The sequence below is a fragment of the Physeter macrocephalus genome, chromosome 13 (genome assembly GCF_002837175.3).
Source record: "Physeter macrocephalus isolate SW-GA chromosome 13, ASM283717v5, whole genome shotgun sequence".
NCBI lineage: Eukaryota > Metazoa > Chordata > Mammalia > Artiodactyla > Physeteridae > Physeter > Physeter macrocephalus.
The window spans coordinates 87,434,397-87,458,645 of record NC_041226.1 but is presented as its reverse complement, the minus strand read 5'-3'; the positions used below and the strand labels follow the sequence as shown (position 1 = coordinate 87,458,645).

The window sequence follows — 24,249 nt, the reverse complement described above, 5'->3', positions numbered from 1 at the left end:
AGGGGTAGAGATGTAAGCCCTCCCCTTCCCCTCAGTGGGAGGAGTCTCAGTGTCACACTAGAAGAGCACGTGGAGTTGGAGATACTGCTGTGGCCATCCTTGCAAAACAGAATCTGTCACACATATGAAGTAGAGCTCCCCCCAAAATCACATCAATTTGGTGATCTAGTATTGCCAATTTTAAACTATCTCCGAGGAATGTAAAGAGGAAAAGTAAGCAATATATCAGGTACAACAGAGATCTAAGTCAACAAAGTGTAAACTGAATAATTCGAAACATTTGCTAACCATCTCCAAAGCAAATAGGCAGCTTTCAAAGAAGTAAAATTGAAAATCTTAGACTGTCTGCAAAAACCTATTAAGATGATGCATGTGTGACATTAATTTCTAATTATTACCAAAAACTCACTACCCATCAGTGGCCATTTATTTTTATTGTTTCATTTACAAGTCGGTACATTCGTTTTATTTCTACACCTATCGAAGCTTCAAGATCTGTTTATTATGCTCATATAACAATTTACAAAACCAATCAACTCTTAATAGTCTATGCCCTTCCTAACCTAAACCAAGTTTCACATAATGATTCTCAGGAAGGCAAACAGTTCAGCAAACAGGGAGCACAGCCACTGTCCAAAAGGGCAACATATTATGACAGTTTTTCCAAGTGACAGAGTTCTAAAGTTAAATAAGAGTGCTTGCAGGAATATAACTATGTCAAGAGCTTAGAATTTTACCATTATAATTCTAGCTTTTCCTACTTACATTGGGTAATCAGATCCAAACAGACCCAAACAGCTTGGATCTGTTCCCAGAGCTCCAGATGCATACATTTAACTAGCTACTAGATACAAGATACTTAGATATCTAATAGGCATCTTGCAAAATGTCCAGCACTAAAATTCTGTTCTTTTCCCCATCAACCCTAATCCTACTGTTTTCAGTCTCTCAAAGCCTTATTTTTCTCCATAGCATTTATCATTATTCGATACATTAGCTATACCCTTATACTTGCCTTTAGATCACATATATTAAGGCAAAATTTTTTATTCTGTTGTTTACTGCCATTTTCCCTTCACCTAGAACAAAGGGAAATATGCCTGGCATATAGCAGGTGGTCAATAATATTGTTGAATGAATTACGACTTATCTGGGTCCCTGAGTAAATCACAAGGAGAGAAACAAGGAATAAAGGGTACCTTAGAACGATTATGCTTGTAAGTGGTTGACAGGGTAAGAAAGTAGCTCCAAGATATTGCTAGATTTTAAATTTTTTGTAAAGAATAAAAATGAGCAAAAACTGAGAATGTATGCATAGGAACCTCAGTGTTAAATCATGCTCTACCTAAGCCACATCAGAAGTACCGAGGAGAGCTTCTAAATTTATAGATGCTCATTCTTGCCAGTTTGGGAAATGCTGGATGGAATCTCAGGGACGCAAGATGGAATAGAGATTAGAATTTAGAAGGTCTAAACATAACCAAAGGGACCTCCCTGGTGGCTCAGTGGTTAAGAATCTGCCTGCAGGGGACACGGGTTTGATCCCTGGTCTGGGAAGATCCCACATGTTGCAGAGCAACGAAGTCCGAAGTCCGTGCACCACAACTACACTCTAGAGCCTGCACTCTAGAGCCTGCGAGCCACCACTACCGAGCCCGTGCGCCGCAACTACTGAAGCCTGCGCACCTAGAGCCCATGCTCCACAACAAAAGAAGCCACCACAATGAGAAGCTCCACACCACAAGGAGAGTAGCCCCCACTCGCCTCAACTAGAGAAAGCCTGTGCGCAGCAACGAAGACCCAATGCAGCCAAACTATCTATCTATCTGATTGTCTATCTGTCTGTCTGTCTGTCTATCTATCTATCTGTATAACCGAATACCCTGTAGTCTGTCTAAAGAAAGGATAGGTTAAAAGGAAAGGGAATCACTACATAGCATCTGTAAAAACAGACTCTATTCTATCCTTAATGTAGATCTATCCCTCTAGAAGAGATGGATGCCTCAGGCTTCCACAGCTTGGTGTCACAATCCATTAAATTCCTCCAACTCGATTTTGATTTTATTCTCTCCAAGAAACTGTGTATAGAATTTAGCCTTCCACATAGATTAGCCTTCAGGGAGAAAATGTGCACTTCAGCAAATATGAATAGCTAGTCTCCTTATGGATATACTTCTCATTATAAATTTGAAACTTGCTTTCTGGTTTGTGCATCAGTCTTGGGAGTTCGGTTAATGTGAGTCACCTCCAAGGCATACTGAAAATACCAACTCTGTTAGCTTAAAAGAGCTGAGGAACAGACGCTGGTAGCCCTATCAAGGTTGTACTGAGCAGAAACAAAGAGGGCAAGAAAGAAAGAAGTGACTGTGGGTTTTGGTTTTGTATCCAACTGGAGAAAAAAAAAAACCAAAAAACCGAGGCTGATATACTTACTACTTAACCCACTAGCCAAAGCAGTGAATTGACCTCATCCTCCAGATGCCCTGGCTCACCACTCACGATGTACATTGCCAGGTCTTCTCTCGGCATCCAAGACCCCTTAGCAATTCATTTTCATCAATTCTACCCTTAGAAAAATGTGGAGGAGTACTCTCTGCTCCAACTCACAGGATTAATCCAATCAGCCAATTAGCCTAGTCTAGCCCGAAGCTATCTCCCTCCTTTCCAGTCCTCTCCATACGGCAGTAAGGAGACTGACAATCTAGCCCCATAGCAACTGCTTTCAGCAGTTCAAGCGTGGGTGCCTTGTCTGCCCTCAAGGTAAAGCCATAGTCACCTGGTTTAAGCTACAGTCTACCTTTCCAGGCTCCTCTTCACGTGCTCGGCTCATTCTGGAGCTCTGTGTCCTGTTATACTTATGAGCCTTTGGACATGGCATCTACTCCCTCCTCCAGAAAGACTGTCTAGATCACCCTCCCAACCTGACCACCTCCCTTCACCTGTGTAACTTACCAGTCCTTCAGGACACCATATAGATGTCATTTCTTCCCCAACTGAGTTATACTCCTGTGTACAAGTTTCCATGTAGTTACCCTACCTTAGTCCTTGCCACACTGTACTGCAATTTCCTATCTATGTTTCTGCCCCGCCCAACTAGAGTATAAGCTACTTGTAGGCAAGACCCATGTCTGGGCACTTAGTAGATGCTTAAAGAATAAATAGATACTTTGGACAAAATATGGACGTCTCAATCATTCTCATCTCTCTTGTCTGATATAATTTTTATAATTTTGGTCTCTTATGTACTAAAGTCACATTACTTACCACCAATATCACCTATCCCTCTGCCAAAAAACAGTAATGGAAATTAAGAATTACATGTATCCTGGGAATTCCCTGCAGTCCAGTGGTTAGGACTCTACGCTTTCACTGCCATGGCTGGGGTTCAGTTCCTGGTCGGGGAACTAAGATCCCAGAAGCTGAGCAGAGCAGCCAAAAAACAAAACACAAAAAAAGAATTAAACCTATCCTAAGATGATAGGGAGACTTTTCATGTACACTTTAGTATTGTTTGAAAACTGAACAATGCAAACAGATTGCTTTGCTAGTTTTAAAGATAAGTAAATTTTATTTTATTTTTTAAAATTTATTTATTTATTAATTTATTTTTGGCTGCACTGGGTCTTTGCTGCTGTGCCTGGACTTTTCTCTAGTTGTGGCGAGCTAGGGCTACTCTTCGTTGCGGTGTGTGGGCTTCTCATTGCGGTGGCTTCTCTTTGTTGCGGAGCACGGGCTCTAGGCACGAGGGCTCGAACCCGTGTCTCCTGCATTGGCAGGCGGATTCTTAACCACTGCACCACCAAAGATAAGTAAATTTTAAATTTAAAAATTAAGTCATGCTGGGCTTCCCTGGTGGCGCAGTGGTTCGAGCCCTGGTCCGGGAGGATCCCACATGCCGTGGAGCAAATAGGCCCGTGAGCCACAACTACTGAGCCTGTGCTCTAGAGCCCGCGAGCCACAACTACTGAAGCCCACATGCCTAGAGGCCGTGCTCTGCAACGAGAAGCCACCGCAATGAGAAGACCGCGCACCTCAATGAAGAGTAGCCCCCGCTCACCGCAACTAGAGGAAGCCCACGCGCAGCAATGAAGACCCAACGCAGCCAAAAATAAAATTAAAAAAATAAAAATTAAAAAAAAATTCAGTCATGCTGAAAAATACAGTTTACATACATATACACACTCAGGAAATACAAATTTCTTTGCCCAAACAAATATTGCCAGGCATTTCCATATATATGTCCTAACACAAATATTTTAAAACTTCTTAGTTCTCTTTGCTAAGAAGAAAACAATCTCAAACTAAGCTGATATGTAGAATAATTCATTAGCTGTCTCAAGCAGCAAATACCCAGCTTTTGGGGGGAAATAATGTGACTTCGGTAGATTTTTTTTTTTTAAGTGGTATTAATAGCCAAAGAGAACTGTCTCCCTCTGAGGGATAACATTTAAATTATCCCTTAAGTAGACCCAAGTATACTGCTAAAAAATTAGTATGGTTAGAGTTTTGCAGTGCATTTTATATTTTTTAAAAAAGGAAAAAGAAAAGAGATAAACATGCACAGTCTCCTATAAGCCAGATTTCCTTTCCAAAGCACTGATTTGCAGGCACTTTCCTACTATTAGGTTATTTTATTTTATGGTTAACATGAATACAGAATTTTAAATCGAAGGACAGACTGCACTGTGCAAACTAGAATTGCTCATTTTTCACAAGTCCCAGTTCCAGCAGGAGAGCTCTGCAATTTGTTCTCAAGGAACAGGATTTTTTTTTTTTCCTTTAACCCTCCCCTAGACTCTCCTAAGTACCTCCCCATCACCTCTCATCCAACAGTCTCAAAGCACTTCACAAACAAGCACTGATCTTTATGCTTTCTGTGGAGCCGAAGGCAAGCATCACCACACCACTTTATAGATCGGGAAAAGGAGGAGCAGAGATGAAGACTTGCCGGACACTAATAAACGCCGGATGAGGCAAGCCATACGGCCCCGGCTTAGCCCTTCCAGGCTGTCTCATCCACCTGGGTGGGCCCACGTCATTTCGCCCAAGGACCCGTCGGGTATTTTAATGCATTTCAGGAACCCACTCTCAGTTTTGGTTGTGTAAATAGAAGTACAAGGGGAATAGCTTCCTGTAAAGGTGCCGAGTTTTCTTTTGCTATTGATATGAAAGGAAATATTTAGTTTCCTGTTCCTCAAGAACCAAAACTTTGAAGCCCTGCATGGGACAGCCAGAGCACGCCCAAAGTGGTCAATATCTAATTCTCTTTGTTTCGTCTCAATTTCATTAAAAATACTTTTCACCAAGACATAATTTTGTTAGACCCCCCAAATCAGAAAATTGATATTACTCTTATTATTTAATACCTTTACAAATTAATTTCTTTAAATTAAAAAGAAAAAAAGAAACTTCGGACTTAAAGGAATGGGGGGAATCACTAGACATATATGAAACACCTGCTAGAACAGACGCTTCATTCATAATAGTTTCTGTTGCGTTTACAGCACGGTACTGTGAGTCATTGGTTCTTAATGATTCTCAATGTGAGTAACATGAAATGTTTTAGAAAGCAAAACCTCCATCAGTGATAGGGGAAATATGAGTAATGGGGAAAAGAGGGATTGTGGGCTACTAATACAGAAGATTAATTTTTTTTAAACTACATTTGTTTAGTGTTGGGAAAAAAATATTTAAATTCTAGCACTAGCATTCATTGTTTGGGTGGGTCTGGTCTATAAAATGGAAATAAACTCACAGGGTCCTTGTTAGGTTATGAAAGGATGCATTTAAATACCCTAATCAAGGTGTGACAAGCACTTAACAAGTTGGTTCTCTTCCGTTTTCATACTTTAAAAGATGGAGGGAGAATTTGGGTTCTATGCATGATTCCTCAGAAAGGGAGGGAGCTGAGTAGTATTTATTACAGTGTGTGGCGGGGAAGACTGAGGGCTCTAAAAAACCATGTGGCGGCAAAAAGATGAAACAAGAATGCCAAAGATATTGATAATATTGAAGTTGGGTGATGAGTACGTAGGGGTTCATCATATTCTAAGTATGTTTGAAAATTCCTATAATAAAAAGTACAAACAATAAAAATACATTTTGATGGTATTAACTTAAAAAAAAAAGGACGAGAAGGAGAGCTCTAGAGTCCCAGACCTGGGATTGAATCTCTGCTTCCTACTCTGTGAACTTGATAAGTTATTTTACCGTTCTGTGCTTCGATTTCCTCTCTTGTAAAAGGGGATAATGAGGATGTGGCCAGTGCAGAGATGTGCCGCTCAGATCCTTCTTCCAGAAAGGACTCCCTGCCCAGCTGGTTAGCGGACAGCCTCCTTTAGGGTACGGTCTGTTATTTATTTTATTTATTTATTTTTGGCTGCGTTGGGTTTTCATTGCTGTGCACGGGCTTTCTCTAGTTGCGGCGAGCAGGGGCTACTCTTCATTGTGGTGCATGGGCTTCTCATTGCAGTGGCTTCTCTTGTTGCGGAGCACGGGTTCTAGGGTGCGCGGGCTTCATAGTTGTGGCACGCAGACTCAGTAGTTGTGGTGCACGGGCTCAGTTGCTCCACGGCATGTGGGATCTTCCCAGACCGGGGATCGAACCCATGTCCCCTGCACTGGCAGGCAGATTCTTAACCACTGTGCCACCAGGGAAGTCCTAAGAAATAATTCTTATTAAAAACTTCATGCCAATGATTAGAATGGTGTGTTCAAAGTTTTAAAAAGAAACCACAATATAGCTAATGTGATATTATAGTTTGAATGTGAACAGGTTTTAATAACTTTTCCAGCAAGAAACTAGAAGTTTCATCTATTTTGCTGTTGGCAGTGGTGGTATGAATACGGTGCTAGTATTAAACAATTGAGGTTGTTAAGATTTACATAGCCCATCGACAAACAAATGGATAAAGAAGATGTGGTACATATATACAATAGAATATTACTCAGCCATAAAAAGGAATGAAATTGGGTCATTGGTAGAGACGTGGATGGACCTAGAGACTGTCATACAGAATGAAGTAAGTCAGAAAGAGAGAAACAAATATTGTATATTAAGGCATATATGTGGAATCTAGAAAAATGGTACAGACGAACCGGTTTGCAAGGCAGAAATAGAGACACAGATGTAGAGAACAAATGTAAAGACACCAAGGGAGGGAAGGCGGGGGGCTGGTGGTGGGATGAATTGGGAGATTGGGATTGACATATATACACTAATATGTATAAAATAGATAACTAATAAGAACCTGCTGTATAAAAATAAATAAATAAAATAAAATTCAAATTAAAAAAGAATTAACATAAATTTATTTTATTTATTTATTTTTTTGGCTGTGTTGGGTCTTCATTGCTGCGCGTGGGCTTCCCATTGCAGTGGCTTCTCTTGTTGTGGAGCACGGGCTCTAGGCACAAGGGTGTCAGTAGTTGTGGCACACAGGCTCTAGAGTTTCAGTAGTTGTGGCACACAGGCTCTAGAGCGCAGGCTCAGTAGTTGTAGCACACAGTCTTAGCTGCTCCGTGGCATGTGGGATCTTCCCGGACCAGGGCTCAAACCCATGTCTCCTGCATTGACAGGCAGATTCTTAACCACTGCGCCACCATGGAAGTCTTGAGTTACATAAATTTTACAGACGAGGCTTATGAGTTAAAAGAATCAATATTAAAAACTTGTATATTCCCAACTGTTTAATACAATATACATATTTGGCCCTTTATGACTTTTTAATTTTTTTTACCTAGACACATCACTAGGCTCAGGCTAGTATGACTATATATTACTAAATCAGAAAACAAATATTGCATTACAAACACTAATTCCAGAAGACTTCACACCTACATTCCAAAATCTAATTAGATTAATTTCCCAGGGCATACATGTATTCGTGGTAGCTTGCAATTTTTAAGTGTCAAAATAAAGCCTTATTTTTAAATGTGGGTGGTGTTGATGAAACAAGTATGAGTAATACTTGCAGGAAACACAATATTAGCTTTAGTAAGGAAGTGGGTGATACTTGAATAGTCCTTCAAAGAGGCACTTTCCATGTCGCACCAATGTAAAGCAAGAGTTCTAATGTGGTCACACGGTAAGCACAGACAAAACCCCTTATGGTGCTTGAAACACAGTTTTACCTACCCCAAATGCAATGTTCAGGATGATATCTAACGTATAAGGTGAAGGCAACAAGCTGATGGGTAAATTTCCAACCACAGAATCACCTGACCTCCCCTGTTTTGTTTAACATCTACTAACCAGAGAGACAAATATCATATCGCTTACATGTGGAATCTAAAAAAATGATACAAATGAACTTATTTACAAAACAGAAATAGACTGCGGATTCCCTGGTGGTCCAGTGGTTAGGACTTGGTGCTTTCAATACTGTGGGCCCGGGTTCAATCCCTGATCGGGGAACTAAGATCACGCATGTGCCGAGCTGCACGGCACAATAAATAAATAAAGACAAACAACAACAGACTCACAGACATAGAAGACAAACTTCTGGTTACCAAAAGGGAAGGGGGGGGGAGGGATAAATTAGGAGTTCAGGATTAGCAGATACAAACTACTATATATCAGTAAAAAAGATAAACAAGAAGGACCTACTGTATAGCACAGGGAACTATATTCAATATCTTGTAATAACATAATGAAAAAACGTGAAAAAGAATATATATATGTGACTGAATCACTTTGCTATACACCTGAAGCATTAGAAATCAACTACACTTCAATTACAAAAAATAAAGATAAAAAATAAACTAATTTTTTGAAAAATCTACTAACTAGAAAAGACTGTGTGAACCCTGTTTTAATAGAGAGGTAGGGATGACAGAATTAAACTCCACTGCAATTTGTTCTACATAGTGCTTTACAAATTTTTTTTTTTTTTTTTTTTTTTTTTTTTTTTTTTTTTTTTGCGGTACGCGGGCCTCTCACTGCCGGGGCCTCTCCCGTTGCAGAGCACAGGCTCCGGACGCGCACGCCCAGCGGCCAGGGCTCACGGGCCCAGCCGCTCCGCGGCATGTGGGATCCTCCCGGACCGGGGCACGAACCCGTGTCCCCTGCATCGGTAGGCGGACTCTCAACCACTGCGCCACCAGGGAAGCCCGATTTGGTCTATCTTTTGAGGCAGTTCTGCTCTGCTCACCGAAGTTCCAAGAGTGATGTCTCCCCTGTTTGGTCTTGCCATGTTTATCCCAAACAGAAATCTCTGAAGGATTAAGGAAGAAAGAGCAGGAGAAGAGCTGTGAACTGTTGTTAGTACTCTACTCCATTTAGTACTGGGCAGTAAGAAGAGGTACTAATTCTCCAAATCCTGCAACTATTAACAGTCCATTCAAATGTAAGAAATTCCTGCTTTGCCATTTCTCCAATGACCAGTCACAATTTCAACAAGTCAGTGAAAACTATTTAGCCTATTAACATGACTTTGTAAGCAGTCTTGAGTAAATGCATTTTGGTTAATTTTGGTACAGAAACAATTTTACCCTAATCACTTTAAATCAGCCGTTTATACTTTGTTATAACTTCTGATATAAAATAGAAAGCCCCTATTTTAATACAATCTAATCCAATCAAGTTATTACAAATTACGGGTTTTGAGTCCATTTTTATGATTGCCTGATGACTTCCTGACATTTCATGATTTCTCAAAAATGTCCTAGGATATCAAAGTTTACACCTATGGAGAGGTTAAAAAAAAAAAAGGAGAAAAGAGAACGGTTTTACTCTGTCTACAAAGCAGGATGTGGCTAAGAACAGGCCTTTAATGTAAAGTGCATGGTAGAAACCTGTCGTTTTGAAAAGCCTGCGTGGACGTTGACTGGCATCCTAAAATGTGTGTGAAACTCGGTGGCATTTGTGAAGGTCTATGAAAGCTGCAAACACCTATTACAAAGAACTCGGGGCTGCCCGAACCAGAGCTCCATCTCTCTCCATATAGAAGCAGCATTCTGCCAAGTTAGGCCTGAGTGCCCCATCATTATCTCATTACATATGGGCATGATCTCCACAGCCACCATTCAAGGAAAACCCTCAATCATGGCCCTGCCAGGCTGCCCAGTGCTGCCCAATGCACCACACAACACCGAGTCTCCAACTACTGAGCCTGCGCTCTAGAGCCCACGAGACACAACTACTGAAGCCTGCGAGCCACAACTAGTGAAGCCTGCACATCTAGAGCCCGCGCTCCGCAACAAGAGAAGCCACCACAATGAGAAGCCTGCGCACCGCAACTGGGCAACGAAGACCCAACACAGCCAAAAATAAATAGATTAATTCATTGATTTAAAAACTTATCTAAAAAAAAAAAAGGTCTAGAGGGACTTCCCTGGCGGTCCAGTGGTTACGACTCGTCACTTCTGAACTAAGATCCCACAGGCCGGGCAGTGTGCCCCCCTGCCCCCCAAACGGAGATCTAGACTGTGTATGTGTGAGGAAGCAGTATAAATCTCTGGACATTCTGCTCAGTTTTGCTGTGAAACAATAACTGCTCTAAAAAATAGTCTATTTTAAAAAAAACGGTGCCTAGAATTATTTTTTTAAACATGTTTACAACTGCCAAAGTGCAGAAAGGCATTAAAACTACCCTCCCATTACTTTAAAACAGCAAATATTAAAATAAAATGAAGGGGCTTCCCTGGTGGCACAGTGGTTGAGAGTCTGCCTGCTAATGCAGGGGACACGGCTTCGAGCCCTGTCTGGGAAGATCCCACAAGCCGCGGAGCGGCTGGGCCTGTGAGCCACAACTACTGAGCCTGCGCGTCTGGAGCCTGTGCTCCAGAACAAGACAGGCCGCGATAGAGAGAGGCCCGCGCACCGCGATGAGGAGTGGCCCCCGCTCGCGGCAACTGGAGAAAGCCCTCGCACAGAAACGAAGACCCAAAACAAATAAATAAATAAATTTTTTTTTAAAATGAAAAAAAGGATTCATTCATTTATTCAATAAATATTTCTGGGCTTCCCTGGTGGCGCAGTGGTTGAGAATCCGCCTGCCAATGCAGGGGACACGGGTTCGTGCCCCGGTCCGGGAAGATGCCCTGTGCCGCGGAGTGGCTGGGCCCGTGAGCCATGGCCGCTGAGCCTGCGCGTCCGGAGCCTGTGCTCCGCAACGGCAGAGGCCACGACAGTGAGAGGCCTGCGTACCACAAAATAAATAAATAAATATTTCTTTCCTTTTAAAAAAATTTATTTAAAATTAAATAAATTAAAAGGAGGGGCCACTCCTCATCGCGGTGCACGGGCCTCTCACTATTGTGGCCTCTCTTGTTGCAGAGCACAGGCTCCAGACGCGCACGCTCAGTAATTGTGGGCTCACGGGCCCAGTTGCTCCGCGGCATGCGGGATCTTCCCAGACCAGGGCTCGAACCCGTGTCCCCTGCATTGGCAGGCAGACCCTCAAGCACTGCGCCACCAGGGAAGCCCTCTTTCTTTTTTTTTTTTTTTTTTTTAAATATATTTATTTATTTTTGGCTGCGCTGGATCTTCGTTGCTGCCCGCAGGCTTTCTCTAGTTGCAGCGAGTGGGGGCTACTCTTTGTTGTGGTGCGTGGGCTTCTCATTGCGGTGGCTTCTCTTATGGCGGAGCACGGGCTCTAGGAGCATAGGCTTCAGTAGTTGTGGCATGCGGGCTCAGTAGTTGTGGCTTGCAGGCTCAGTAGTTGTGGCGCACGGGCTTAGTTGCTCCGCGGCATGTGGGATCTTCCTGGACCAGGGCTGGAACCCGAGTCCCCTGCATTGGCAGGCAGATTCTTAACCAGTGCGCCACCAGGGAAGTCCCTCAATAAATATTTCTTGAACTCCCGACTGTGAGGCAGGCATTGTTCCTGGTCCAGTCGGTAGACAACTCTTTCACTGCTGCCTCTCAAAGGTGCACACCACAATCAGTGTCACTATATTCAACAAATTGTGGAATGCACATTATATGCCTGGCACTGTCCTAAAAACATAGGTTTAAGAAAAAAAATTAAGTACAATCAACACATGTGGCTTAACATAGTAATTGTTAACCAATATGTGTTATTTGGGGGGTCTCTGTGTTTGCTTTCTTGCTGTTACTATTTTGGGCTACTCCATTTCTTATTAGCACCAAAAGAAAGATGGCAGAGAGGACACTAGGAGATAAAGGTAGATTCTGAGTAAATTTTTAGCCACAAAGAGTAGAACAGTTATAAGGAAAGCTAAAATTTCCAATGGACTTTTGCTTACTTCACATTAATGATCAAGCTTACAGAAAGTTGAGCTGACACTTCAATAACTTCTCACTTCTTCCTAACATGTAGGTACAAAACAAACAAAAAAAATTCAAAAAAAAAAAAAAAAAAAAGGGCTTCCCTGGTGGCGCAGTGGTTGCGCGTCCGCCTGCTGATGCAGGGGAACCGGGTTCGCGTCCCAGTCTGGGAGGATCCCACATGCCGCGGAGCGGCTGGGCCCGTGAGCCATGGCCGCTGGGCCTGCGCGTCCGGAGCCTGTGCTCCGCAACAGGAGAGGCCGCAGCGGAGGGAGCCCCGCATACCACAAAAAAAAAAAAAAAAAAAAAAATTCAAATGTAAGAAATTCCTGCTTTGCCATTACTCCAATGACCAGTCACAATTTCAGGCAGATTCTTAACCAGTGCGCCACCAGGGAAGTCCCTCAATAAATATTTCTTGAACTCCCGACTGTGAGGCAGGCATTGTTCCTGGTCCAGTCGGTAGACAACTCTTTCACTGCTGCCTCTCAAAGGTGCACACCACAATCAGTGTCACTATATTCAACAAATTGTGGAATGCACATTATATGCCTGGCACTGTCCTAAAAACATAGGTTTAAGAAAAAAAATTAAGTACAATCAACACATGTGGCTTAACATAGTAATTGTTAACCAATATGTGTTATTTGGGGGGTCTCTGTGTTTGCTTTCTTGCTGTTACTATTTTGGGCTACTCCATTTCTTATTAGCACCAAAAGAAAGATGGCAGAGAGGACACTAGGAGATAAAGGTAGATTCTGAGTAAATTTTTAGCCACAAAGAGTAGAACAGTTATAAGGAAAGCTAACATTTCCAATGGACTTTTGCTTACTTCACATTAATGATCAAGCTTACAGAAAGTTGAGCTGACACTTCAATAACTTCTCACTTCTTTCTAACATGTAGGTACAAAACAAACAAAAAAAATTCAAAAAAAAAAAAAAAAAAAAGGGCTTCCCTGGTGGCGCAGTGGTTGCGCGTCCGCCTGCTGATGCAGGGGAACCGGGTTCGCGTCCCAGTCTGGGAGGATCCCACATGCCGCGGAGCGGCTGGGCCCGTGAGCCACGGCCGCTGGGCCTGCGCGTCCGGAGCCTGTGCTCCGCAACGGGAGAGGCCGCAGCGGAGGGAGCCCCGCATACCACAAAAAAAAAAAATTCAAATGTAAGAAATTCCTGCTTTGCCATTTCTCCAATGACCAGTCACAATTTCAACAAGTCAGTGAAAACTATTTAGCCTATTAACATGACTTTGTAAGCAGTCTTGAGTAAATGCATTTTGGTTAATTTTGGTACAGAAACAATTTTACCCTAATCACTTTAAATCAGCCGTTTATACTTTGTTATAACTTCTGATATAAAATAGAAAGCCCCTATTTTAATACAATCTAATCCAATCAAGTTATTACAAATTACGGGTTTTGAGTCCATTTTTATGATTGCCTGATGACTTCCTGACATTTCATGATTTCTCAAAAATGTCCTAGGATATCAAAGTTTACACCTATGGAGAGGTTAAAAAAAAAAAAGGAGAAAAGAGAACGGTTTTACTCTGTCTACAAAGCAGGATGTGGCTAAGAACAGGCCTTTAATGTAAAGTGCATGGTAGAAACCTGTCGTTTTGAAAAGCCTGCGTGGACGTTGACTGGCATCCTAAAATGTGTGTGAAACTCGGTGGCATTTGTGAAGGTCTATGAAAGCTGCAAACACCTATTACAAAGAACTCGGGGCTGCCCGAACCAGAGCTCCATCTCTCTCCATATAGAAGCAGCATTCTGCCAAGTTAGGCCTGAGTGCCCCATCATTATCTCATTACATATGGGCATGATCTCCACAGCCACCATTCAAGGAAAACCCTCAATCATGGCCCTGCCAGGCTGCCCAGTGCTGCCCAATGCACCACACAACACCGAGTCTCTCACCACCAGAGAACTGGAGGTTTATTCTTCAGAATCCTTCATTATTCTAACGTTTTAAAAATCTCAAATATTAATAAAACAAGGCAACTGGAAACAGACATTTTGTTCCCCTTCTACTTCTTGGAATTTAAAAACTCTCTGTCTACAAAGCAGGATGTGGCTAAGAACAGGCCTTTAATGTAAAGTGCATGGTAGAAACCTGTCGTTTTGAAAAGCCTGCGTGGACGTTGACTGGCATCCTAAAATGTGTGTGAAACTCGGTGGCATTTGTGAAGGTCTATGAAAGCTGCAAACACCTATTACAAAGAACTCGGGGCTGCCCGAACCAGAGCTCCATCTCTCTCCATATAGAAGCAGCATTCTGCCAAGTTAGGCCTGAGTGCCCCATCATTATCTCATTACATATGGGCATGATCTCCACAGCCACCATTCAAGGAAAACCCTCAATCATGGCCCTGCCAGGCTGCCCAGTGCTGCCCAATGCACCACACAACACCGAGTCTCTCACCACCAGAGAACTGGAGGTTTATTCTTCAGAATCCTTCATTATTCTAATGTTTTAAAAATCTCAAATATTAATAAAACAAGGCAACTGGAAACAGACATTTTTGTTCCCCTTCTACTTCTTGGAATTTAAAAACTCAGATTTTGCACTTCTCTTAGCACAAATTATGTGATCATTCTTTTCCCTCTATTAACCTCTAAGCCATTCAAGGGCAAAGGGCAATACTCTACTGGAATGCCTTTTTCTTTTTTTTAACTCTTCGCTGACATATACTTGTATAGAGACAACGGACAACTCATTCTTCCTCATAAACTTAAAAACAAGTGAAAAAAAATTCTCAATTAGTTTACACACCTTCTCCCTTAAAAATCTTTCCCAGTTATTTTCACTGTAGGAAATTGCAAGCATAGACAGGAGAAAGCATAGTATCCCAAGTCCTCCTGTACCCATCACCCAGCTTCAACAATAACCATTCCCTTCATCGACATCCCCATCCACTCCACCCCAAATTCTTTTGAAGCAAATCCAAGATTTCCTTTCATTCATATATACTCCAGTTCCCACTGATTTTCAACAACTCCCTGTCTTTGCCTTCCTTCCCACCTCTACCTCCAAAAAGAAGTGTACAGAATAATACAGGTGAGTGTAGCTATTTTAATGGTTTTCTTCTTTTAGCTACCCCCCTCTCCTGGATCACCTTCTACAACGTTCACCAACATCACCGTGAAGTGCCCACCGCTGTGTTCAGTCCCTTTAACTACAGCCTCTTTCACTTAGAAATATATTGTATTCCCCCCACCCCAATAATCCCTTTCTCTAGTTTGAACAAGTGAAAAAAAATCGTGCCAAATTTTCTATTCTCTTGATTAAAAATTACTTCCGATTTGTTCCCCTCATCCCAGAAAGGTAAAAGGAGCCAAAGGGAGTGGAGAAGGAATAGAAGCAGAAAGAAATTCAACACTTAAAATGGTAGATTCTGCCTAATTGGCCGTGTGTACATACTTAAAACCATCTGTTACTTTATTTTTTAAATGAGTATTTGTAAACATCAGTCGAAAACTGGAGTCCCTTTTGATAGAGGATGTTTATAAAATGAGTTATCTTAATGTAAGGGAGCTATTGCCTTCAGGATTTTGGTTTTAATACCAGTGGCTGCTTCTGAGCCTAAGAAATGGTTATGTAAAAATAATTAAAGCAAAAAAAAAAAATTAAGGGAGGATGCGCTGTTTCTGTAGCTGCTCTAACCTTGTTTTATTTTGACGTGAGATTTCTTCGCCTCAGCTCAGAGAGCAACCACCACCCCACACTTTCTCCTCCACACCCTTTACAAATGGAATTCCGAAGGGAGGCACTTTCGAGTTCATCATGGGAAACGTCTCATCTTGATAACATTTCAGGGCGATAATTAAGATTTTATCTACTCCTCCCTCTGGACACTGCTCTGCCCATCCCTTGCCCAGTGATTGCCTCAGGAATCCAGAGGAAGGCAGGGAAACAAGCTCCAGTCCACAAGACACAGCCTCTCCTCCCCGAGGACGGCCTGTGCACCGCCTTGGCATCCTCCTTTCGCCTTGGTCCGGGTAGAGGAGCTTCCAGACAGCACGCTACTTGTTTATCCGTCCGCGCCCCAGGTTAAGAATCCCGGCGGGGCGCTCCCTACCCCAGTTTAGACTCTTTCCTCTGAGCAGTTAAAAAATATAAAATCTACCCCGCGAATCCTCTTCCTGAAGGTGATAACACCAGATCTCCCTCTAACTCCGACTACTTTCCTCTCCAGGCCAAACGCCGCAGTCCCCACATCAAATCGAGGATCTGAGCTGCCCCTCAAAAAATCACAAGTGCACCCCTAAACCACCACAGGGCAAACGTCCTCGCCACTAAGAGGAAGACACCAGTTCTCGCCCCTGCGCCCCAAAACCCAAGACCCGGGACCGGCCCCGCCAGGGCCGCCCCGCCCCCCGGAGGAGCGCCCGACCCGCCCGCACCTCCACGAAGAGAAAGCAGCCTAGGACCTCGGGTCTGGGCGCCGAACACCGAACGCAGCCCTGAAAATCCCCGGGCCTCCACGCCCCCATTGGGTCGGCCCGCGGCGCATCTGTTACTCGCTCCGGGGGATTAAGGCTCTTCCCAACACACATCGCTGGCCTCGGGGCGCCGAGGAGAGGGAGTCCCGCCCGCGCCTCCGGCTCAGGCCGCGGGGGCACCCAGATCCGCGCCCCCTGCTCGGGCCGCCGGGGACCCACCCCAGCGCCCCTCACCTCCGAAGGGCGAATCTGGCTCGCACCTCCTGCTCAAGCCAAGGCCGACGAGAGGCTCCCGGACCTGAGCCTACCCCCAGGCCGCCGGGACCCCGACCAGCGCGCGGTCGCCTCCACCCGGGCAGCCCGGCCCGCGCCCCCAGCCCAGGCGCGCCAGGCACCTTCCCCCGCATCCCGGCGGGCCCAGCCCCTCACTCACCCAGAGCTCGGTGCCCCAGCTCATGGTGCAGGGGGCGGGAAGGGGCGCGCCGCGCGCCACGCGCGGCTCTCCGGGCCCCCTCCCAGGCGATCCCTTCGCCCCTCGAGATCCCCGCGATCGAGGAAAGCCCGTGCCCGCGCGGTCGCCGCCTCCTCCGGCTCGCCGCTCCTTGCCTTGAGTCTCCTCGGCGGCTCCTCCTCCCCTTCGCTCCTCAGCAAAATGGCCCGAGGAAGCAGCAGCCGCGGTCGCCGCAGCGCCCGCCAGCCCGCCCCACAGCCGGAGAGCAAGGGGAGGGGGAGGGGCGGGAAGGGGCGGGACTGCACGCCGGGGGCGGGGTCGGCCTGACAGCTCGCGCACGCGCGCGTCCCGCCCCGGGCCCCAGCCCCACCTCCCCCTAGGCGCCCTCCGCCCCGCCCGCGTGGCCCGGGGGTCCGGAAGGACCCGGAGGGAGGAGGGGGGACCGCCGGGACTTGGAGGCCCGGATCTTCTCCCCCGCCACCACCCCACCACCGATTTTTTTTTTATTACTTATTAGCAACCACACTCTCTACTCTTAGGACAACCACTCGCCTTTGAACATAGTCGGCCCCTGTTATTTCGGGTGCTCTGCAGAGGCCTGAGGTTGCTCCCCTGCGCCGAGCGCCGCTTTGAATTTCAGGACCATACTTTTCCCTGGCAGCCATTCACACCGACCGGAGTTCGCTCGGATGGTCTTTCCCCATCGCCCGGGAACCGTGGAGGCCCGAGGAGCCTTGCAGCCTCGCGCGGTGGGAGTGGGGCCTGGTACGGTGCTGTCTGTGTACTGCACACAGAGGGACGTAGAGGCGAAGAGCGGCCAACAGCTTAGAGTTTGATTCCTGGGGAAGGAATCCAGGGGCACACAACCAGTGATTTCTAATCTCTGAAACCAGTGATTTCCAACTTGTTCGGCCAAGAAACTCTCAGACGTGAAATCACGTTGCCGCTTAGTGGGTAAAAGCAAAGGCGCTGGGTTCACAGATAACGCGTTTGGTTCCAATCCAGCCTTCCGCACTTACTAGCTGGGTGGCCTCCGACAATGCCTCCACCTCTAGAAGCTCAGAGCCCTCGCCTGACAAATGGAGTTATTTAATAACGTAGCCATCTTGCCTTGTGCTGGCGAGGATCAAGGAAATGAGCACCTGTTACCTGGCCTGTTGTTGGTAAACCGAGAGCTCATTTTTCAGTAGATACGGACTCCTTTTTCTCTGTATTTGGAGGGTCTACACAAATAACATTCCAGGAATGGAGAATTGCTTGAGTTCCAACTCCTTCCTCTGAATCGCTAGGCCTTTTCTCCCCAACTTTTCTTTCTTCCTCAGCTAATGCTACTGACTTTTCTGAATAACTGTGGACTCCTAAAATGGGCCCCATTTTAGAAATATTTCACAGTGGTGCATCTCTCCAATCCCACTACACCGAGCCTCAACCAGCTTATCGTTCTCCACGAGAGGGTGGAGCAAGGGTGGTGTTTTACTCATGCAGATAAACCAAATTCTACTTCCTTTGTTGGACAGAATTACAATAAATTTAAACTGTCAAAACTGTTCTGGTCTTTCTTCAGTTACAAGTTCCCTCCATCCCCTTGTTTTTAGTGTGTGCATTTAAATATTTTGTTCTCAGTTACCAGGTCTGGGAACTCTTTACCCAAGCCTGCTAGATGTGTAACAATCAGAACTGCCATCCACTTATCTCCCAAGGTAGATTAATAGCCAGAGTGAGTTGGAGGGGTTAGAAATTCAAACAATACCGTACAGTTTAGTTGGCTATTTGGAAATGGTAAGTGAAATGCAGACCATCTAACAAGACCCTGCCTCAGTATTCACCTCAATTTCCCTTCCTGCCAACGTTTAATATTTTTTCAAGTACACTTGACTGCCTTCTAGAAGACTTCTCAAAAACAGGGTGACCACTTGTGAAAAGATGCTAATCAGCAGGAAAAGCAACCTGCTGCTCTAAACAAGAGAAAGAAGAGGGGACAAGGAGGAAGGGACAGCAGAATAAAAAAAGAGAGACCACATTAAAAGGAAACCTTTTAGGATGAGTAAGCAGGAAATAGTTATAGGAGCCCATAAAAAGCCACAGCAGCAGAACTATATGGAACTGGGTTAATTAGACCACACTGCAAATATCTTTAACTTCATTAAGACTGGTGGTAACTGAAAAAGGTTTGAAAGTCCAACGTTTAATATTTTTTCAAGTACACTTGACTGCCTTCTAGAAGACTTCTCAAAAACAGGGTGACCACTTGTGAAAAGATGCTAATCAGCAGGAAAAGCAAGACTGGTGGTAACTGAAAAAGGTTTGAAAGTATCAGAATCTCCAAGAAATAAAAGAAAAAAACACCACTGATTTTAAAACAATGGAAGCCAACAGGATTCAGGATAAAGAGAAATAAGCCAGCAGAGAAAAAGATAAATACAGCACAGTATTTTTTAGGGTGAACTAAATCCACTTCAGTTTCCCTTATAATAAAAGGGAGTGAGTTTAAGAAGTTCTGTTTACATTACTGTGACTGACCTACTTAGGAATCAATTTTCACAAGAGGTATTGTAAACCCTATGTAAATGCTGGAATTACCTAGGTGGTCAGTCTGGGTTATATACACCTGTTTTGCCTTTCAGGAACATCTAGAGAACACTGATTTACAAAGTTATGATCTTGGCAGGTGACTATATAAATTTGCACTGAATAATCTGATCACATGGACATTATTGGCACTGAAATAAGGTATCTAGACAAATAGAGACCCTGTATAGTTGCCATGTAGTTAGAGGTAAACAATTCTAACAGGGTCGTTTGGCAACTCTAATGCTGCTTACAAGTAATAAACATCTAATTCAGGAGCTTAGGTGTACAGATATCTCTATCTAATCTATTTTAAAGAAGCTAGGTTTTGTAATTGTTCAATTGGGATCCTAGTGTTCCACTACTTATTAGGTATGTAGCCTTCGCAAGTTACTTAAACTCTCAGAGTTTCACTTAAAACAGGGACCTCACAGGTTCTTGTGAGGCTGGAAGGAGGGAGCTGGTGGTGAGCACAGGCTTTGGTGTTAGCCAGAGTGGATAGCCCTGCACAGAAAGCTCTAGAGCTTTGGTTGAATTATTTTCCTTCTCTAAGCCTCAGTCTCCTCCTCCATAAAATGGAAATAATGCTACTTTGCTCCAAAGGTTACTGCAAGGATTAAAAGAAAGAATACATGTAAAATGCTTAGCCCGTGAGGGCACAAGTATTGGTTCCCTTTCCTTTCCTCTTGTTTTCTGGAGGATTTTTACTTCCTCTATCAAGTAAAGCAATCCTTTAAAGCACTTCTGATGCAGCAAGACAGATTGCCTGAACTACAATTGATTGGTGGTTGTCTATTGGTGAAGTACTCTTCCTAATGAAATTCTCAAGATTTTTTTTTTTCCTTTAAAATAGCTTCCATCAGTTTCTAGCTTTAAATTCTCCATTTGCTTATCATTCAAACTAGTGGAAAAAGCTGAAGTGGGATAAAAGTAGGAACACTGTGGTGAGTAGAATCTTAAAACTGCAACCAATTTTTGTACCTGATAGTGGAATTCCCCTGAAGTTATATAAAGATGTGCATAAAATCAGAAAAAAACAGCTGTATGTGGCTGAGCAAGTTATACACTGTGCCACCAAACTGAGGAGTAGTGAATTGGAAATTTTTCTTCAGCCTGCAGGATTCAAGATGTGTCAGGGCCTAGCTTTTCCAAGAAGATCACTCTCTGCAAGGAGAGGCCGTGGGCTTCCCCCATGCCCCAAGAAATGACATTTCAAGTCAAAGAACGAAAGTGACATTTGACTTCTGAATGTGTTGCCAGACCCCAGTTTGACTTTTGGTTCCCTATACTGTGTTTATAGAGGGTTTTGGTCTGAAATGTCATCTCTTTTGATAAGAAAGACAAATGGCAATCATAACTGGAGAATATTAACCCAATAATTACATTAAACATCTCTGGAAATTTCTAAACTGATGCTAAACATTATGAATCACACTAGGTTCAAACTACCAATTCTGCTACTAGTGGCAAACTTCAGTGGATCTTGGAAAGTTAGAGGAAATAGAAAAATAAAATCCACTTGACAAAGAGGATAAGGCTGAAAGTCAGGTTTAGGAGATAGTATTTCCAGCCCCTCCAGGCCTTTTCAGTCAGTACCTCAAAGTTTAATGCCCCTTTGAAAATGTTGCCAGGGAGAGGCAGGCCTAACTTGTTCTGTTACTCAACAGGTCTGTTCCCAGTTACAGTACCATGATTATGCAAATAATCTGTTCTTGAAACTCTGAAATCACGTGCTTAAATATAAAAAAATATAAATAAATATAAAATTGCCAAAATGCAGTTTTCACAGAATTTGAGATATAACTGTCTAATCAATACTTCACTTTAAGTCTTTGTAATTTGTGTTCCCTTTCTTACTTCTCTCAATTCCAAGCTAATGACTGGCACAGTATAGTTCTCAAATACCTGAAGAAGCTATTCCTCATAAATGTCTGGACAGATGCCATTGGTATGTGACCTTGTGAAGGTCACATAATAATTCCCAAGTGAAACGAAGCAAGGAATAAGAACCCAGCTTTGAGCCCTTGTAAAACTGTTTTCCAGAGACTAAAAGACAAACGTCTTCTACTTTATAAACTATTATAATATTAAATAAAATTAATATTCTTCCTGATCAATCCGTTTTTAGAAGCCTATTATATTCAAATTTAAAACCAGAGATTCTCAAAAATGGTACCTCACTTTAAAAATTAAACGATAATAATACGCCAAAACACTGTACATTGCCTTTAAAAATGAAACTACACTTGAAAATCCCCATTTCTTTTAACAATTAGTTTCATACTGAAGTGAGAATCAGCTAACTGCCTTTGGTATTTCCTCTAGATACCTAAAAGAAAGTATCAACTATTTTACATTTCTTCTATGTTCTTTCATACTGCTGATTGTTAAAATACTTTCTGAAAATTTCTCTTGCATTTCACTTGATAACACACAGGGTACTCAGATTCTGGGATTTTATTTTTTGAAAATTTAAAATTATAAGAATTTTAAAAAAATAATAATAAAATTATAAGAATTAGAAAGCCATGTACGGTATAGTGCAAGAAGTGCAGATCCTGTTCTGAAGCAGATGAGGTTCCAGTCCTGGTTCTAAAGATGCTTGCCAAAAATTACCCAACTCATTGTGTGATCTTGAGCAAATCACTTGAGTTCCTTGGATTTGTTTTCACATCTGTTAAATAAGGTGGAAGGACCTGTTGATTATCTAAGGACCCTTCCAGCCTCATATGAAATGAAATTTTTACAACAATTGCAGGACAGGGATTAAGTGCTGGGCTTTATGGGAGAGGCCTGGATGAGAGTCATTTATAAATGATCAGACCACCCTGAATAAATTAATTTATCTAACCAAGTCTTATCTTTAAAAAAGGAACAAAAATATAGATCGTATAAAGATTTTGGTCTTAAATTAGAAAATGTACATATAAAGTACTTAGCAGAATATTTGGCAAACTTAATTGCTCAATAAATAGATTAACTATTATCTCCTTTGTGGATTTCCAAAACAATAAAATTTCTTCTTCTCAGTTTCCTGTAAGATGGGGTAGTAAAATCAGATGAGAATTCTGTTCAAAGAAGTAAGGTTGCATATTCACAAAAGATGGCTAAGGATATGAGGTTGGAGTAAGATGTAAACCACCAAATAGTAAACATTGCCTTTCTAGCTTCTCAGCTACACCTTAGTACCCTGTTTTTGTTCTTGCAGAGGGTGTGACAGAACCTGTACTGGTTTTTGACTCAAGGGAAGAATTCATAGATTCATGACTTTTACTATTATGATCGCACAGCTAAAAGATCTAGGACCCTCCCTCCTCTATTCTGTACTTTCCCAACTGATTCTTTTTAACCTGAGTGCAGCACTTTAGCTCCATTTAAATATGTCATGTTAATTTCAGTTCCTAGGTCCAGTTAAAAACGAAGAATCTGATTCTGTCATAAAACACATTAGTACACTGATAATTACTCAGTATTGGGATTTCTGGTGGTTTTTATTTTCTCCTCTTTTGCTTAAACGATTGCACACAAAGAGCATGCATTATTTGTGTGGCAAGAAAAACAAAACAAAAAAACAAAAACAAACCAAAAAACTAAAAACTAAATAAACCTAGTCTATTGGCAATTTTAATAAGCACGTTCTTCTATAACTCCTTGATAAAAAATAGTGAGTTGAAGGCAAACAGCTACTGAATCCTTCCCTTAAAGATCTCCTTACATAAATTAAAAAATAAATAATAAAGAATAAAGAAAAAAAGAACTCCCTACAAATTCCAAAGATAAGAGGCAAAGGAAGTTTCCACACAGAATTAAAAAATTCATACTCTAGTGGTCGGATAAACTAGCATGAAGCAATATAACATAGTATTTAGTAGTTTCCACGTGATTCCCAGTTCAACCTGGAAGAAATGACTTAATTTCTTAGAGCTTCAGTTTGCTTACCGATAAAGGGGGATAATGCTTATACCCACCTCCTATCTCATCAGATTGTTCCAAGGATTAAATGCAAAAATGCACACAAAAGGTCTAACGAAGTGCCTGATAAGGGCTCAATAAATTCCTATCACTACAACCACTTCGTCAAAAATTTCAGTGTGAAGAGCCTCAAAAAAACCAAAGGACTAAAGACAAGCCACGAACTTGGCATTTTCCATCGAGTCAACGCTGCTCGGGAAATCAGTCCCAACAACGGCCAGGAACCCTGGAGGTACCCCACCCTTGGAAAGCGGGGTGACTCGGTGGGCCGGGTCGCGCAGGCCCGAGGTCGCTTTCCAAGCTCCGCCGGGCGGAGGCGACGACCGGGCTGCTCCTGCCCAGCGACTACTGCCATGGCAACCGCCACAGGGTCCCCACTGGAGGCGCCACCTCTTCTGGCTAAATCTAAAGCTCTCACAGCGGAGGCCAACTGAACGGCCTCGAAGCGGCCAGCTTAGGCCTCTCGACGACTTCCCGGGCCCCACACTCCAGGAAAAAGGCCACAGTCCCCGCGCCGCTGGCCGCGGAACCCCCGACCCCCCTTCCAGGCCCTTCCGGCGGCCGCCGTCCTTTAACCCCCGG

At 43.3% G+C, this 24,249-nt stretch overlaps 1 protein-coding gene across 12 annotated transcripts in view; it reads right to left on the bottom strand.

Annotated features, from left to right (window-relative positions):
* FNBP1 (formin binding protein 1) overlaps nt 1-17,370 on the bottom strand; it is a 152,205-nt gene extending 134,835 nt beyond the window's left edge. For all 12 annotated transcript variants that reach the window (XM_028497589.2, XM_028497587.2, XM_007103744.4 and 9 more), the window contains exon 1: nt 17,110-17,370. In XM_028497589.2, the coding sequence (XP_028353390.1) occupies nt 17,110-17,133 (24 nt within the window). In that variant the 5' untranslated portion in view covers nt 17,134-17,370. The remainder of the gene's footprint in view (nt 1-17,109) is intronic.
* Nucleotides 17,371-24,249: the final 6,879 nt, after the last annotated feature.